Source organism: Phodopus roborovskii, unplaced genomic scaffold (genome assembly GCF_943737965.1).
Source record: "Phodopus roborovskii unplaced genomic scaffold, PHOROB, whole genome shotgun sequence".
NCBI lineage: Eukaryota > Metazoa > Chordata > Mammalia > Rodentia > Cricetidae > Phodopus > Phodopus roborovskii.
The window spans coordinates 16,280,132-16,299,515 of NW_026126636.1; the positions used below are offsets into that span (position 1 = coordinate 16,280,132).

General features: G+C 37.4%; 2 protein-coding genes across 2 annotated transcripts in view; both read left to right on the forward strand.

Moving 5' to 3' along the window:
* The window catches only part of LOC127238813 (zinc finger protein OZF-like), a 300,203-nt gene that overhangs the window by 32,040 nt on the left and 248,779 nt on the right, over positions 1-19,384 (forward strand). The window lies entirely within an intron of this gene.
* LOC127238806 (vomeronasal type-2 receptor 116) overlaps positions 1-19,384 on the forward strand; it is a 74,013-nt gene that overhangs the window by 3,340 nt on the left and 51,289 nt on the right. Inside the window, exons 3-6 of the mRNA XM_051207546.1 lie at positions 124-936; positions 2,777-3,004; positions 9,524-9,647; positions 12,417-13,266. Of these exons, the coding sequence (XP_051063503.1) occupies positions 124-936; positions 2,777-3,004; positions 9,524-9,647; positions 12,417-13,266 (2,015 nt within the window). The remainder of the gene's footprint in view (positions 1-123; positions 937-2,776; positions 3,005-9,523; positions 9,648-12,416; positions 13,267-19,384) is intronic.

Below are 19,384 nucleotides of genomic sequence, written 5' to 3' on the forward strand. Positions count from 1 at the left end.
AGACTTCCTTTTCTTCTCTGAAAGGAAAAGTACAGGTATGGGTTTTTTAGATCGCTTTGCTGAAAAATGTGTTTACAAGTTCTTAGGAGTACTTGAAACCTCATGCTGCTGCCTGTGTCCTAGGTACTTCAGCTTACATATGGACCTTTCCATCCCATTCTGAATGATCATCAACAATTTCCCTATCTGTACCAGATGGCACCCAGGGACATGTATCTAGCCCTGTCCATGGTCTCTTTGATACTTCACTTCAACTGGAACTGGGTTGGGCTGGCCATCTCAGATGATGATCGTGGTACACAATTTCTCTCAAATTTGAGAAGAGAGATGGAAAAACATATAGTGTGCCTTGCCTTTGTGAACATCATTCCACTCAGCACACATTTATACATGTCAAGAGCTGAAGTGTATTACAACAAAATCATGACATCATCCACAAATGTTGTTATCATTTATGGTGATACAGACAGTAGTCTACTTGTGAGCTTTAGAATGTGGAAATCTCTAGGTATACAGAGAATATGGGTCACCACCTCACAATGGGATGTGTCTACAAGAAAGGGAGACTTCACACTTGACTTATTCCATGGAATTCTAGCCTTTGCACAACATCATGCTGATATTTCTGGGTTTAAAAATTTTGTTCAGACATTGAACCCTCTCAAATACACAGATAAATACCTTGCAAGTCTGGAGTGGATGAACTTTAACTGTGAAGTCTCAGCTTCTAAGTGTAAGACACTGAAGACCTGCTCATCCAATACCTCATTAGAATGGCTATTGGAAGGGACTTTTGACATGGCCTTTAGTGATGGCAGTTATGACATATATAATGCTGTGTATGCTGTGGCCCATGCTGCCCATGAGATGCTTCTCCAGCAAGTATATAATCTAACAATGGACAATAGGAAAAGACCCAATTCTAATTGCTTGAAAGTAATGGCTCATCTATTGGATGATATTTTCTCTCATTGATGTTATAGTCTTTAAGAGTCACTCAGATAGATGAATTGGGTAGATTATGAAATAGTCCCCAAGAAGAAAATATGTCTCATTATTTTCTGTTTTGTAGAAGTAAATCTAGAGGTTGGAATAAAGCTGGAGTACAAAGGCAGTGTATTAGAAGATGCAATTTATCAAGGAAAATAAGTGATTTTCTTACAAAGCACCTGAAAATCATCACCCAGTTCTAATGTTGGGAACGTATCAGTCCTTCCTTATTAATATTCTCCATGTTGAGAAGATGAACCCTGATTTATTGATTCTGAAATATTTGTAAATCAGTGTACAGAATGGTTGTCACAAAAGTTCTCAACTGACTCTGCTTCAGATGTAGGCTTTGGGAACCTCCCTTCTAACTCTGAAAGAATAATTACACAAGAAATTGTGCTGTCTTTTAGTTCAGCACATACATGTGTATTCATGTAAATGGATGTTGTTCATTGTGTATGGATGTATATATGTTTGTTTGGTTCTGTGTATCTGTGTGTATATCGGAGCTGCTGTGTGTATATATATTTCTGTCTATCTGCATATCTCTTCCCAGAAGTGAGTATACATTTTTCTTGTGTCTATGTCTTTCTGTATGGGTGTTTGTTTCTGTCTTTATGTACATATTTGGCAGTGCATGTCTGCCTATTCCTTTGTATGTTTCAGTGTATGTGTTTGCACATATGTATATTTATGTTGCTGTGTATGTGTGTACACGTTTCTATATGTCTGCCTGTCTGCCTGTCTTTTGAAGTGGGTGTAAATTTGATTGTATCAATGTTTCTCTGTGTGGTTGTTTATATATATGTGTATTTTTCTATGAGTTTGCCTATGTGTGAGGCCTTGTGTATGTGTTTTGCTTGTTTCTCTTTCTGTATGTCTGTTTCAGTGTGTATGTTTCTCCATCTGTATGTGCTTATATGTTCATATGTGTGTCTTAGCATGTGTGTGTATGTAAATAAGTATAAAGCTGTGTTATGTATGTATCTCTGTATAGATTTGAGTCCCTCTGTGTAGTAGTAGTAGTAGCAGTAGTAGTAGTAGTAGTAGTGTGTGTGTGTGTGTGTGTGTGTGTGTGTGTGTGTGTGTTTGTGTGTTTCTATGTCTGTTTTCTGCACATATGTCTATTTTTATGTGTGGTACTTATCTGAGAAATCTAAAAGTCTAGGAACATTATCATAATTTTATTTATCTGCTTGCAATCATTGAGATTTCTCTCCTCAGCACCTTCTAAAAGTTTCCTTTAAGTTCAGATTGGTATGTTTTCTGATTTCAAGAATGCCATATACACTATAGAATTCTGCCTGTCCTTCAGATGTGCTCCTTCTTGAGGAATACCCACTTCGCTAATTCTGTTGTGAACAGTGTGAATATGGGTCTCAGTTAGAAGGCCTGGGCAGTCTAAGGGACCTCTAACAGTGGAAGCAGGATGTATCCCTGGTGCACAAAAGGACTTTGGGAGCACATTCTCCATGGAGGCATACTCCCTAAGCCTAGAGGCAGGAGGAAGGGCCTAGACCCTACTCTAAATGACTTGACAGGTTTGATGATCCCTCCTGGAAGGCATCACCCTCTCTTCAGAGTGGGGGGGATGGGATGAGATGGGGGTCAGGGGGCATAGGAGGGAGGTAGAGGCAACTGGGATTGATGTGTAAAATAAGAATATATATATATATATATATACACACACACATATCTAAATCTATATCTATATCATGAAATCAGAATACATTTTCTGACTTAAAGCAAGGGCACACACACTATAGACTGCTACCTGTCTTTTCAGCTGCACTCCTTTATGAGGAAGACACAATTCACTAATCCTGTTGGGGACAGAGTGAATATGAACCAGAAGGACAAACTTCAGGAAGAGTATGACATTTTCCAGATTTGGGATTTCCCACAGGGTCTTGGATTTAAGGTGAAGATAGGAAAGTTCAGTCCGTATTTTCCACATGGTCAACAGCTCCACTTATATGAAGACATGATAGAGTGGACCACAGGAAATGGACAGGTGGGTCTGACCAAATTGTGCTGATTTCCATTACATAGCAGTGACACTGTCAATTGGCTCCATTTTGCTTTCTTGTAAATTAGTAAAGTGAAATAGTTTCCCACACATTAGGAAACATTTTCTACCCTCCTATATAGTTTTTCTTTTCACTTTTTGATGTAACATTTTATTAATTATCGAGAATTTCAGATATGCATAAAGTGAATTTTTATCATGCCAGTACATATTTCTGGTTTTTAATGTAAATATAAAACAGGTTGTTACAAACGTTTAATATTATTTCCAGTAAAATAAATGATATTCACTTGGTGCCATTCTGATTACAACACAGCAATTTTCCTGTTTTCTGCGGAACCTCTGACACAGATACTGAAAGACTGAAGCCCATTTTAAGGGAAGAGGAAAGAAAATGTATGGAAAGCATTGATTTACATTCTATGATTTTCTAAAGTATTTTTAACAACTGGTTTTATTTTTTTTTATTTTATATATTTATTTTATATAACCAAGTCCATTTAAATGAAAACAAACATTTATAGACAATATTTTGGAATTTGGGTGTTGTTCTTTCCAAACTACTTCCTGCTGGTAAGGGGCGCTGTCATGGGGGATTCTAAGAAGATGCAGATATCCTGGCTGTAGTCTGTAGGGCTGTTTTGTCCAGCTGTTTTGAATGTAGGATCACCTGGTACCTGTTTCAGGCGGTCTGGCTTGCTCAAACCACATTAGTCTGGAAGGAATCCACATCTTTTCATTTTCTGTGGAAACAAAAACAGAAATCCTTTTCCCCAGTAACTTGTCCTTCAACTTAAATTTTGGAGTCAAAGCATTTTTTTAAAATTTATTATTTTACATGTCGATCCCAGTTCCCTCTCCCTCCCTCCCTCTTTCCCTCTTTTCCTCCTTCCCTCCCTTTTGCCCTCTCTGCCCTCTCACATGCACCCTAACCACCCTCCCCTCCCATCCCCCCACCCTAATTCCATATGTAGGGGAATGCCATCCAGTTGGGGTCATGTAGATCTGACAGGTCATGTGAAGTAGGGACTAGGGTTTCTCTCCTGTCTCTAGATTAAGGCAGTTATCCCTCCATGGGGGATGTGTTCGCAAGGACCTTTTGTGCACCAGGGATACATCCTGGCTCCATTGTCTGAGGTCCCTTAGACTGCTCAGTCCTTCTGGCTGAGATCCATATTCAGGGGGGCCTGAGTCAGTCCCATGCTGGCTTCCCAGCTATCAGTCTGGTGGCCCGTTAGCTCCTCCTTGTTCAGGTAAGCTGTCTCTATGTGTTTCTGCTGCCTGGCCTTGTCTTCTCCATCTGCATCTGAGTTCTACTTCAACTCAGTGTTTATGTGTGGGTGTTTGCTCCTGTTTCCAACAGACATTAGTTGAGGGCTCAATGGATAAGTTAATTGTTGATCTCACTCTCCGGGAAGGGCATTTATGGTAGCCTTTCCACGGAAGCTCAAATTTTAACAACTGGTTTTAAATTGCAAATATATTTAATGATACATTTAGATAACTAACACATTTAGATATACTATATATTATAATCTTTCTTTTAATTTCTTTTTTTCCTTACTTGAATATGTGTGATTTGTCTGCATGTATGTCTCTTTAACACTGGCATGTAGGTTGCATATGGATGATGGAAGAGTTATTTGAATCCCTGGAAACTGAAGACAGCTTAGTGATACATAGTGGGTGCTAGAATTTAAATTTGACTCGTGTTCATGGGTAGCAATTGTTATTGACAGTTGAGCCATTTTTCTAGCTTGGAAGATTATCCTGTGAAAGAAATTGTTCACTAGAGGAACATTTCTTGGTCCCATTAATTATTTCATTCTTCACTCAAACAAACGATGTGTGTCTATATTCTGTTTTCTGTGTGTGGACATATAGATAGTAAGACAATTGAGTATTTTAAATTTAAAAAAATGATATATTACACTATGGTTCTTCAGTGTAAATTCAAACTGCCAGATCTCAAAGTGGCTTGAATTTTAAAGGTGTTTGTTAACTTCAGGAAAGTCTTCAATATTGGGCTGAAGTTTTATCTCAAAGTAGTCAATATAATATGAAACCTACAAATAATATTCCTTCTCAGGGATATGAGAAAATTCCTTTTCAGGGAAAGGGACATATGAGCTGAAGATATAAGTACTGAGCCACTTATTCATTCACAGAGCAGAAATAAACTTTCATGTATAATCTAACCAAACCTCACTTTAACTTTATACCGAAACATCCAAAGGTGTAGTACAGAAGAGTAATAACAGTGGAGCCAGTGCTCTGCTCCAATACATACAAATGTCAATGCACAAACAAAAGAACAAAAATATGAATATATCAAAGCAACACAACTCCAAACATTAAAGTTATAGGCTTAAATGAGAGTATGTTTAGTGACGTACTAAACAAAGAATTCAAAGAGGATCTTGAAAATAAAACAGGACACAAATCACATTCTGCAGAATGAAATGAGATCACAAAAACTTGCATACAATAAGTTACTGACACAGAATGTGACAAACATACTCCAAAAGGTACAAAATAATGAAAAAAATTGGACTAAAATGTGTAAAGGAAACAAAAGAAATCCAGTGAAAATTCTTACTAAGAGAATGTTCAAGTTGAAGACAGGATCGCAAGACTTGAAAACAAGAAAGAAAAGTTAGAAAACTGAAAGTATGACAATAATAAAAATAAGGAAAAATGGCCTGGCCATGATGCCTAATTGCTGTAATCCCTGCACTCAGGAGACAGAGGCAGGTGGATCTCTGTGAGTTTGAGGTCAGCCTAGTCTAAAGAGTAAGTTCCAGGACAGGCTTTAGAAATACACAGAGAAACTCTATTTTTTAAAAAAGGGAAAAATTAAAGATTTACAACACCAAGAGGATAGAATTAAGATTAAACTGTATAAGCTACAGACAGAAGTACTCGTCGCAGTAGTCATCAACAATATATCAAATAAAACAAAACAGTATTTTCCAAAATTATGGGATACATGGCCATCTAGAGACAGATGACAATTAAATACCGAACAGATAATATCAGAAAAAAATCTTCCCTGACACATTTTACTTAAATTTTAATGTTATAGGACAAAGAGAGGAAATTGGAGGCTGCAGAAGACAAGCAATTCCATAGAATGGCCTCTTCTGGATAATAGCAGATTCGTTTATGAACTATCTTAAAATGGGAGTGTATTGATGTAATTCAAATAGTTAGAGTCATAATTCCCAACACCAGTTATTACAACCAACAAAGTTATTCTTTATAAATGAAGGACACTGAGGTGGCTCTTTTTGGGTATAAAGTTGACTACATCTGCAATTTAGTAAAAGCAAAAGATGAAGGGCACAATTATAAGGGACTTTTGCTTAATTTGAAGTATGAAGATCTACTCATGACCCAGATCTTTGTGATAGGAAGACCTTGGTGGCATATACCTTTAATACCTTGACTCAGTAACAAGGGAAGGTAGATCTCTGAGTTCAAAGCCATGATGTTCCATAGAGTGAGTTCCAGGAGAGCCAGGGCTACAAAGAGAATCATTGCTCTAAAAACAAAACAAAAAAGGAAGAAAAAGTGACAGAGATGGGGAAGACATGCCTTTGATTGAAACCATTCGAGCTAAGAAAAGACATATCCTTCTTGTGAACCTTAAATTGGGAAGACACAACTTTAATTTGGATGATTTGATCTTGGAAAACTAATGTCTAAATTGGGAAACACCCTCTGCTGGAAGCCCATATAATAACAGAAAAAAAAAAAGCGTTTTTTCTTTGCTTTCTGTCACCTTTCTAAAAAGTACAGTTCTGCACTGGCATTAGAAGCTGCTTTTTGGGGATTCCAGTGCATACTGAAGATCATCTGAGATATTCAGCCTCATGGACTGAGAATTATCTGGGTTCTTGGAGTTTTCATTCAAAGCTAGCAATTGTTGAATTAGTGAGACCACAGCCTGCAAGATAGTCTAATAAATTGTGTGTATACAGAGAGAAACAGACAGTGAGAGAGACAGAGACAGATTCATTCTGTAAAAGATGCTACTAGAGAGAAGAACCCTAATAAACAGACATAACAATTTCAAAGTTTAACATAAAGTAAACGAATTTGTAACTACTCTAATAATATTAAGACACTAGAAAACTCCCTTATACTGAAAAGTAAGATAAATACTAGTGGTCAAGAAATACAAAGACAGACACAGAACACCAGAAAGAAATAAAAACTGTTGGAAAAGAATCACATATTGCAATTACAAAAAAATGGACAATAATAAAGCAATAGTACTCAATACTAATTCAACATGAATCTTCACAAGTTCTATTCAAAATACATAAACAGCTAGACAGTTGGTAAAAGCAAACATTAATTTTTTGCTTCCAAATACAATCTTCACTTGTAAACATGAAGAGATCCCTTCTGTAAGTATGGGGGGGAAGAACTGTAAAGAAATGAAACATGATAAAGAAAATTAAAGACTAAACACATTGATGGATGTGGATGAAAAAATTCTCAGCTAAACACTGGCTAATATAACTCAACAACACAACAAGAAGACTTAACACTGTGCCAAAGATGACTACATTCCAAGGATACAAGGATGATTCAACATATACAGAACAGTTAAGTAATAGTGACAGATAAAGAAGCTCATGGACAGAATTATATGGATATCCAACTACATGCCCAAAGGGCTCCTAAAGAAGGTTTAGTGTCCATTAAGAGTTAAAATGTAAACAAACAGAAATCTAACACAATAGAAGAAATACATCTTGACTTAATAAAGTTTTCTTTTTATTAATTAATAAAACTTTTCCAGCCCTATCACATTAAAAAGGTTTTTCTATGGCAAGTCTATTGACAATACTGTATTACATAATGACAAACTCAAAGAAAATTAAAATTGTAAGTGAGGTCAGGTGTGTATGGTGGTGCACACCTTTACTCCAAACTATTGGTAGGAAGAGGCAGACAAATCTGTTTATGGCCATGGTGGCCTAAATAGTTAGTGAAAGCCAGCTAGGATTGCTTGTAGAGACTCTTCCCTAAAGGAATTAAGCAGAAATTGGACAAGGATATACATTTTTCCACTCTTCTTGAAAATTGTCTTTACTGTTTTAAAAAGCACAAATAGAAATAGTAAACATGAAATACCTTGAGAAGAAATGTGCCCACTGACAGCATGCACCTTTAATCCCAGCATTCAGGAGGCACAGAGACAGACCTCTGTAGAGTCCAAGAAAGCCTTGTCTATATAGGGAGTTGAGGTAAACAAATACTACTTTGTGAGACCCTGTTCCAAGTAAGTCACAAAAAAAGAGAATATTTGTCCTTAAGCATATTGTGGAGAACATGAAAAATTACATGCATAGAAGACACTGGCTTTGACACAGAACTCAATCCTGAACAAAGGATGCAAAATGAGCATACAACAATCAGGAACATTCTGAAGTAGCATATAGATCCCCCCCTCTCTCTCTCACACACACACCCCAAAGCTTTCTTTATTTTAAGGTGTAAGAAATCCTCTTTTAGGCAATATAACTTTTATTCAGGTTCCCCCAGTATTTAAATAGCAGTCTTTGCAGAGCACTTTGACTCAGCAAACACTCCACCATCCAGTTCAATACACGTAAACTCAGCACTTCCTCATAACAAATGCATGAAGTTCTCCCAATATATTTGTTTTCCTATTAACACTCTGTCATGGTTTGCAGTGCTATTTTATTGGAGTTAATGTTTGCTATCTGAGATTTAGGGAAATATTTCCCATTTCACATGTTCATTAGTCCTAGCTTACTATGTTGTTGCTGTAATTAAATATTGACCATATGCAAATTGAGGAGGAGGGCTAATTTGGCTCATGGGTTACAGTCAAGGGAAGACAAGGCAGGAATATAGAGACAGAACTGAAGCTTAGGCCCTTGAGGAACACTGGCTTGTTCTGCTGGATTTCTCAGATAGCCCTGCCTAGGGATATCACAGCCCAGGGTGGGCTTGGCACGCCTATATCTAATACCAAAAACTAAAAGGTCATAGATGACAGATATAACATTAATAGTATAATTATTTTTAATTTATGATTATGTTGTTAATGTCATATCTGTCATCATATCTTTTAGTAAATATAATTATAAGAGTTATAGATATAGCACTAATATAATATTACAGACATGACAATAGCCTAGTAGAATGGAGAGATTTTTTTTAGTTATGTTTTCCTCTAATTTTAATGTATTTTGTGACAAGTTTACAAAAATTAAGGAGAAAACACATTCGAAATTTCTGTAGTGTTTGTTCAACAAACAACCAATTGTTCTTCTCATATCTCTAGAATCAGCTGTTTCCCTGCATTCATATGTTTTGGCATTATATAAAACACCATGTGCAATGTGGTCACTCCTTTTGTATATACAAAATAAGCTAATTGATTTTTCAACATGCTAATACAATTTAGTTGCAAGGAGTGGGTATAATTCAGGGTTTCATCATGTGTCTTACTTTCCTCAGATGCCGTCCTCTGTGTGCAGTGCTGATTGTGGTTCTGGATCCAGAAAATTCCGGCAGGAGGGAATGGCAGCCTGCTGTTTTGATTGCAGTCCCTGCCCAGAAAATGAAATTTCTAATGAGACAAGTCAGTGTTTTTCCTGAGAAAAATCCTTCTCATTGATCATTCTCTTCCACTCACACTGGGATAATGAACAGCCACTGCCTAAATAAAATATATTACTTTCTTAAATTAGTTTTTATAGGAACATTATCATTAACAATGTCCCTTTAAATAACTCCTTATACCATTACATACATGTTTGACTCATTAAAATTCATTGCAGGTGGCATTTTCTCAGAGAAACCGTTTTGATTATCAAACTGCAGTGTGAGGGAATACTACTTAAGGTATTTTGTATTAATTAATCTTCTCTAAAACTGCATGTAGATAAGATTCCAGTCATAAATCTTCAATAATATTTATTTATTCTATTTGCATATGTGAATTAGTTCCTACAAAAATTTTAGGTACCACATATGTGCAGGAATCAATGCATAACTAAATAGGGCATCAGATCCACTGAATCCTGCTATATGGGTGGTAGGAACAAAATGCAATTCATTTGTAGGATAATAAAGTCCAGAAATAATTCCTTGTAAAATTGTCAGAAACTCTTAAGTATGACATGGAAGACTCCTAGCAATATCAAGGCAATCTATCTCAAAGGATCACTGTGATTTAATTTCTAGGGAAATGTTGACACATGACATAGAAAATATTAGGAGTCTTATAATCAGTATTTTTATATACAGCACACAGTTAATAATGAAAGCAACTTTTGAATGTTTCCAAACATTTCTAATCTTTTTGCCCATATGTGTGTACCTACAAAAGTTTATATATACCATGTATGTGCATAGGTGCAATGGATATGATTTACTATATAATGTGGTTGCTGGTGATCAAATCAAGTCCTCTTTGTGATTAATTAAGACAGAAAATTATTACTTGTTCAGTTTTCAGGAACTGCCAAGAAGACACAGAAGATGACAAACAATATCCAGAGAACTTTTATTAGAGTTTCAGTTTATTAGGAAGTTTAGGAAAGTGGGGATAAGTATTGACACATAATATGGAAAATATATTAAATATTTTTATACACATCACTTTGTAATAATGTCACAAAATTAGCCACAATTATTCAAACAATATTATCCAATACACAGCCCTATTAATCAAGTGATTATCTACTTAGGATTGACATAACACAAATGGTAGGGTAATGGTGTTTCACTACTTCTGCCTGTTATGCTATATAATGAAATTAAAGTCCTTAGTGATATTTATGTCCAGTGACATGCATGAGCTGTGAAATCACTTGCCACTAACATTGATGACCTTAGCTTACTCTCAGGACACATGTAGTAGTAGGAACTCCATGCATCTCACCAAAATATATTCCAAAGTAATTAAATCAACTATAGTTAACTGTTTTATATGTAAAATGCATACAAATAATGATTATTTATTAAAAATTAGCAAAATATCTTTATTATTACTTTCATTACGTATATGTGTGAGGTTAGTGGTTATGGGCACATATGGGACATTGCTGAAAAGACCCATCCAATGCCTCTGTATTTAGTTTCACACATTTGTGAGACACTTGTTATTATGATGAGAACTGAGTTCAGTTCTTCTGGCACAGCAGTACATTCTCTTAGAGTTCCACAAAATTCTCAGATAATTAAAAAATTAATTAAATAAAAAATGAATGAAAACATTGTTCTTTAAAATATCGGAAGCCTGGTATTACTGTCTGCAATTGTCCAGTGATTCAGAGGAATTACAATATGGTTTACTACACTTAATATCATGGTTATCACGAATTATATATAGGGTACTATTAATCAACACAACACTCTGTTTTTACATGCTGTCTTAAAAGCTCTTGTGTTATAGTTTCCATGTTGTTTATCAGTATCTAATTCACGTTGGACTACGTATGCAGACTCTGGTTCTCATATAAATGGAAATTAGAGAAGAAAGAAGATGTTGCTGTTCCCAAATGGAGCAGAATAAAGTTGTAGGGGTGCGTTAGTGCTAAGTTTTTACATAGGTTTTTATTTTCAGTGATAAACTACAGCTTCTTAGGAACATGATTTGGAGTTTGCTGTTGTTACTTCCAGGAAAGGCAGGACTGTATTTCTGTATCATAAATAAGACTGTATTTATGATAATTTTTATTTTTGTAATTCTCAAACATCATTCATCTATTATTTCACCTACCTACTTACCCCATATAATTCAAATCACTTTTAAATTCATTAAATCTTTTGATACCTTTATATAAATGGAAACCTATGAATATATACACACTCATAGAAACCTCTTATTTCATTTGAAGTGATTTTATTTCAACATGCTTGAGCCACATAATTTGACATAGAAAATGGATCAGAGGTACGGTCCCAGTGGAAGGCACAGTCTCCATACTGCATGGGGAGAGCATTCACAAAAGTAGCAAATACCTCAGGAAGCATTGAATCCATGGGGTCTTGGATTTTTAAAACACTCAGTAAAACTGTGGTTAATGAATTTAGCATCTGGGAACTCATCCATATAAGTAATTTCTTCATAGCCAGCAGAATGCACTAAAAAATATCTGTGCTTCCTGCTGTCATGTCACATGATTGCATCAATGCACCTAACAGACAAATCAAATCTTTGCCATGTTTCCCATAGAGACAAAGAGGATTATGAAATGGAAGCATTTGTGTGCAGCAAGGTCTTTCAAGGACAGCCTCAACACCAAAATGTATACATTGTAATGTTTCTACTGTACGTGTAATGAAATGTTCTGTCAATAAAAATACTCATGGTTAACTAACGATACAGTTCTCTCTCCCTCAGATGTCGATCAGTGTGTGAAGTGCCCAGAGGACCAGTTTGCCAACAGAGAGCAGAACCAGTGCATTTACAAAGAGGTGACATTTCTCAGCTATGAAGACCCTTTGGGGATGGCTCTTGCCTTAATGTCCTTGTTATTCTCTGCATTCACAGCTCTGGTTCTTGGAGTCTTTGTCAAGCACCATGACACTCCCATTGTGAAGGCCAATAACCGGAAGCTCAGTTACATCCTGCTCATCTCACTCTTCTTTTGTTCCCTCTGCCCCTTGCTCTTCATTGGCCGTCCAAACTCAGCTACATGCATCTTGCAGCAAATCACATTTGGAGTTGTGTTCACTGTGGCTGTTTCCACTGTGTTGGCCAAAACAGTTACTGTGCTTCTGGCCTTCAAAGTCACAGCCCCTGGAAGAAGAATGAGATACTTCCTAATTTCAGGGGCATCTAACTACATCATTGCCATCTGTACTCTCATCCAAGTTATCATCTGTTCAGTCTGGCTGGGAGCTTCTCCTCCCTCTATTAACATTGATGCACACTCTGAGCATGGCCACATCATCATTGTGTGCAGCAAAGGTTCAGTCACTGCCTTCTACTTTGTCCTGGGATACCTGGCCTGCTTGGCTCAGGGGAGCTTCATTTTGGCTTTCTTGTCCAGGAATCTGCCTAACACATTCAATGAATCCAAGTACTTGACGTTCAGCATGCTGTTGTTCTGCTGTGTCTGGGTCACTTTCCTCCCTGTGTACCATAGTACCCAGGGTAAGGTCATGGTAGCTGTGGAAATTTTCTCCATCTTGGCCTCCGGTGCTGGGATGCTGGGATGCATCTTTGTTCCCAAGTGCTACATAATTTTGTTCACATCAGCAAGAAAAATCTCTACAAACCATCAGTGCAAAACCATCTTCCGGAACTGATACTTCATTAATTTTAACTGACAAATTTATATTTAACTCATATCCACCAAATATTGAGTAGCAAAGCAAGACCTATGTCTTTTAGACGTGCCTCTTTTATACTAACTCTCACAGTTACCTGTTATGTTTTCTGTTGCTTATCAGTATCCTGTTGACTATTGTTCTATCAGTTACTGATTTTGTAAGACTAGTCATAGTTCAGAAGTGCAGAGTGTAATTATTCTTTTCTTCTCTAAAATAAAAAAATAATCCAAAATACAATGCAATTTTCTTGTTTAAAATCAGAGTGAATGAATGATTCCAGTGGCATTTGAATGCTGAGATAAAAAATAGAAGATATTTTTGACCCAGGGAATTGTTGTTTGTAGACAGGGTTAAAATAATATTCTCCCTTATGGGGGAAAGGGAAACGGTTCCTGAAGCATACTAGGCATAAGAATTGTATAACATAGAAGATGATAGAGAACCTTTTGTCCTGCTGGTCCCCTGCTTGATGTGAGCAATGGGACAGATCACGTGTGCATGACCCTCCACCTCCATGGAAGTTTGTGGGTCTGCTCTGAGCACAGTGAACCTGTCTATCCACTTGGGACCACTTTGAGGCTGCACTAACCTTATTTTTGGATCCCATCGCTGGTCCTCTGCTGGAGGTGAGTCTGGGACCAGTTCTTGCCTAACCCCTCCCTCCAACTCCTATCATTCCCTGGGAATTTCGTGGGTTAGTTCCACATCTCGCTCTAGCCTAAACCTTTCCCTGGATAGTACAATCTTGGTACTCAGCTCCATACACCACCCAGAGCTTCTCTTCTCCTCACCCTTTGTCTTGCTGGCCCCACTGCTTCAAGTGAGCATTCAGCCAGAGTGTGGGTCAAACAACATCCATGATACTTCCTGGGTCTGCTCTGAGCACACTGGACCCACACCTATCCACAAGGGACCACCTTGAGGCCAAACTCCCCTGATCTTTGGACCCCATCACCTGCCTCTGCAGGATGTGAGTCTGGGACCAGTTCAGGCTGAATACCACCCACATCCTTCCCTGGGAACTTCCTGGGTTAGCTCCACATCTCACTCCCTCCTATACCCTTGGTATGGATAGTACAGTCCTGGTACTGTGCTCTATAAACCACCCAGAGCCTGCCTTTCCTTCACCTGTTCTCCTGCTTGACCCATTGCTTGAAGTGAGCATTGGAACACGGTGGGCATCCAACTCCACCTCCATTCCTGGGTCTGCTCTGAGCACATTGGAACAGACTATCCACCTGGGACCACCTTGAGGTTTCACTCAGCTGATGTTCAGACACCATCCACTGCCCCTGCCTGAGCAGAGGCCTCCAAGAAACCTCAGATCTTCCAGAGCTATAGAAATGGTGCTTCTGAAACAACAACACCAACTGGGAGAGCTGGATAGAGAGAGACTCCACCTGCACCCACTGGTAAAAGCAATGGGAAGAATGCAATACAAGAAAACACCCAATAATAGAAAGACAAGCATGTCACCACCAGAATCTAGGGACTCTACACCAACTAGACCTGAACACACCAAAGCAGATGAAGCAGAAGACAGTGCCTTAAAATATAACATCATAAAACCAACAGAGGCCCTCAAAGATGATATGAGAAAATCCCTTAAAAAATGGAAGAAAAAAGCAAACAAAAATTCGTAGAAATAAAGGGGAAAAAAACAAAGAAAAAAGGCAATAAAGGAACAACTGTGTTAAAGAAAGAAAGGAAAGCCAAGAAAAAAAAAACAATAAAACAAGTGAAGGAAACAATTCAAAGATTTCAAGACCTGGAAACTGAAATAGAGACAATAAAGAAAACACAAACTGGTGGAATGCAGAAAAGAGAAAAACAGGGTAAATAATTGGGAACTACAGTTGCAAGCATAACCAACAGAATAAAAGATATCAAAGAGAGAATCTCAGGTGCTGAAGATAAACAAGAGGAAATAGATTCATTGACCAAAGGAAATCTTATATTCAACAAATCCTTAACACAAAACATCCAGGAAATATGGGACACCATGAAAAGGCCAAACCTAAGACTAATAGGCATAGAAGAAGGCAAAGAAGCCCAGCTCAATGGTGCAGAAAACATATTCAACAAAATCATTGAAGAAAACTTTTCCAGTCGGGAAAAGGATTTCTATTTTTGTTTCCACAGAAAATGAAAATATGTGGATTCCTTCCAGACTAATGTGGTTTGATCAAGCCAGACTGCCTGAAACAGAGTCCCAGGTGATCCTATATTCAAAACAGCTGGACAAAGCAGCCTTACAGACTACAGCCAGGATTTCTGAATCTTCTTAGAATCCCCCATGACAGCGCCCCTTACCAGCAGGAAGCAGTTTGGAAAGAACGACGCCCAAATTCCCAAAGATTGTCTATAAATGTTTGTTTTCATTTAAATGGACTTGGTTATATAAAATAAATAAATTAAAAAAAGAAAAAAAAAAAAGAAAGAAAACTTTCCCAATCAGAAGAAGGGCATGCCTATGAAAGTACAAGTATAAAAAACACTAAATTTACTGGACAAAAATGTCCCCCAGCCACATAATAATCAAAACACCTAACATACAGAATAAAGAAAGAATATTAATGGCAGCAAAGAAAAAAGCCAGGTAATATATAAAGGCAGAGCCATCAAAATTATACCTGACTTCTCTATAGAAACTCTCAAGGCCAGATGGTCCACAGATGCCAGCCCAGGATACTATACCTAGCAAAACTCTCAATCACAACAGAAATAGAGAAAATAAGATATTCTTTGATAAAGCTGGATCTTCACAATACATATTCACAAATCCAGCCCAACAGAAAGTTCTCAAAGGAAAACTCCAACCCAAGGAAGTTAACTACACTCACAAAGATATAGGCAATAGATTACGGCACTTTACCAGAGCCCAAAAGAAAAAGCAGGGCAAATATATGCACAACACCACTGCCAACAACAAATCTAAAACAAAAGAGATTTAACATTCAATGGGTCTTACTTTCCACCAACATTTTTGTTCTTAACTCACCTATAAAAAGATATGAAGACAGAATACATCCTTCTGCTGCATACAAGAAAAACATATCAGACATTACCTCAGGGTAAAGGGTTGGGAAAAGATCTCCCAATCAAAAGGACCCGAGAAGCAAGCAGGTGTAGCATTACTAATATCTAACAAGTAAGACTTCAAACCAAAATCAATCAAAAGAGATGAAGAAGGTAATTTCATATTCATCACAGGAGAAATCTGTCAGTACAAAGTGGCAATTCTGAACATCTATGCCCCAAATACAAAGGTACACATATTTGTAAATAAAAAAAAAGCCTCACACATTCATAGTAGGAGACTTCAACACCACACTGTCAACACTAGACACTTAAAAAACTTAAAAAAGAAATAAAAGAAGTAACAGAACTTATGTCCCAATTGGGTTTAACAGACATCTATAGAACATTCCATCCAAACACAAAAGAACATATCTTCTTCTCAGCCCTATGTGAAACTTTCTTTATTTTTTTTCCTTTCGAATTTTTTTATTTTATTTAATTTTATATAACAAAGTCCAATTAAATGAAAACAAACATTTATACACAATATTTGGGAATTTGGGCGTCGTTCTTTCCAAGCTACTTCCTGCTGGTAAGGGGCGCTGTCTTGGGGGGATTCGAAGAAGATTCAGATATCCTGGCTGTAGTCTGTAGGGCTGTTTTGTCCAGCTGTTTTGAATGTAGGATTAGCTTGTACTCTGTTTCAGGCGGCTTTGCTTTCTGAATCCTCAGGCAAGCTTTAATAAACCAAAAATAATATATCACCACACACCCCTGCCACTTCAGTCCTTATTGTGTACTGTTTGTTGTACCCAATAATTCAAGATAATCGGGTGAGTCTGCATAATCTTGTGAAACTTTCTTTAAAATGGACCACATACTAAGCAACATAAAAACCCTCAACAGATACAAAAAACAAACAACAGTAACAACAGCAAAAACAAAAACAAACAAACAACAAACAAAAAGGGAATACTCCCTCTATCTTATCAGACCAACATTCTTTAAAGTAGGAATTCAACAACAGCATAAATTGTAGAAACCCTAAAAACTCATGGAAACTTATCAATGTGCAATTTCACCATTCTTGGGTAAAGGAAGAAATAAAGAATGAAATTACAGATTTCCTAGAATACAACGAGAATGAAGACACATCATGCCTGCACTTATGGGACACTTTGAAAGCAGTACTATAAGGAAAGTTCATTGCACTAAGTGCCCATAGGAATGCAACAGAGGATAGTCACATTGGAGAATTAATAGCATAACTAAAAGCCTTAGAACAAGAGGAAGCAAACTCACTCTAGAGTAGTAGATGCCAGGAAATAATCAATTTGAGTGCTGAAATCAATAAAGTAGAAACTAGGAAAACAATGCAAAGAATCAATGTAACAAAGAGTGAGTTTTTCAAGAAAATCAACAATACAGAAAAAAACTTTACCCAAGCTAACCAAAAAGCAAAGAGAGAACATGCAAATCAACAAAATCAGAAATGAATAGGGGAACACAACAATGAACACTGAGGGAATACAGAGAATTTCCAGGTCACATTTTGAAAACCTGTCCTCTACAAAATTCAAAAAAATCAAAGAAAATGAACAAATTTTTGGATAGCTATCACTTACCAAAATTAAATCTAGAGCAGATAAGCAATGTAAATAGACCTATAACCCTTAATGAAATACAAGGAGTCATCGAAAAAAAAAAAAAAAAAAAAAAAAACAACCAACCAACAAGACCAAACAACAGTCCACATACTGGGAAAAGATCATCTCCAACCCCACATCTGACAGGGACTGATCTCCAAAATATATACAAAGAACTCAAGAAACTTGTCACTTAAACACCAAATAAGAATAACAAAATGTGTGGTACAGAACTGAATAGAGAATTCTCAATAGAGGAATCCAAAATGGCTGAAAGACACTTAAAGTGCTTAACATCCTTAGTCATCAGGTAAATGCAAATCAAAATAACTCTGAGATACTATATTACTCCTGCCAGAATGACTAAAATTGGAAACACCAACGACAGGTCATGCTGGAGAGGATATGGAGAAAGTGGAACACTCCTCCACTGCTGGTGGGAGTGCAAACTCATACAGCCATTTTGGAGATCAGTATGGCAGTTCCTCAGGAAAATGGGAATTAGTTTACCACAGGACCCGGCAATCCCCCTCTTAGGCATATACCCAAATGATCCACATCCATGCAACAAAGACATCTGTTCAACTATGTTCATAGCAGCACTATTTGTAATAGCAAGAACCTGGAAGCAACCTAGATGCCCCTCAATTGAAGATGTGGCGCATCTTCACAATGGAATACTACTCTGCAGAAAAAAATAATGGTATCTTGAAATTCACAGGCAAGTGGATGGCACTTGAAGAAACCATCCTGAATGAGGTAATCCAGTCACAAAAAGAGGAACACAGTATGTACTCACTCATATATGGATTTTAGACCTAGATCAAATGATCACCAGCCTATAATTCACAGCACCAGACGAACTAGGATACAAGGTGTATTCTAAGAGATTCATATAAAGTCCCTCACAGAACTGGGAAGGGACAAGTCCCCCAGAGCTCAGGTGAAGTGGGGGAGGACAGCGAATGGAGAGAGAAGTAGGAGAAAACGAGGGGGAGGAAAGGAAAACCTGTGCGACCAGGAAGATTGAGACTGGTTAGGAATAGAAGATAGGAAAGAGAGAGAGAGAGACAGAGACAGAGAGAGAGAACATAAAAGAGGGAGCCAATATTGGTTTGAAGATAAAATTGAACACAAAGAAAGGTACTACAAGGGAGTACTACAAGACTGCTCCCAACTAACAATCTCAGCTTCCGTGGAAAGGCTATCATAAATGCCCTTCCCGGAGAGTGAGATCAACAACTAACTTCTCCATGGAGCCCTCAACTAATGCCTGTTGAAAATAGGAGCAAACACCCATACATAAACACTGAGTCGAACTAGAACCTAGAAGCAGATGGAGAGGACAAGACCACGCGGCAGAAGC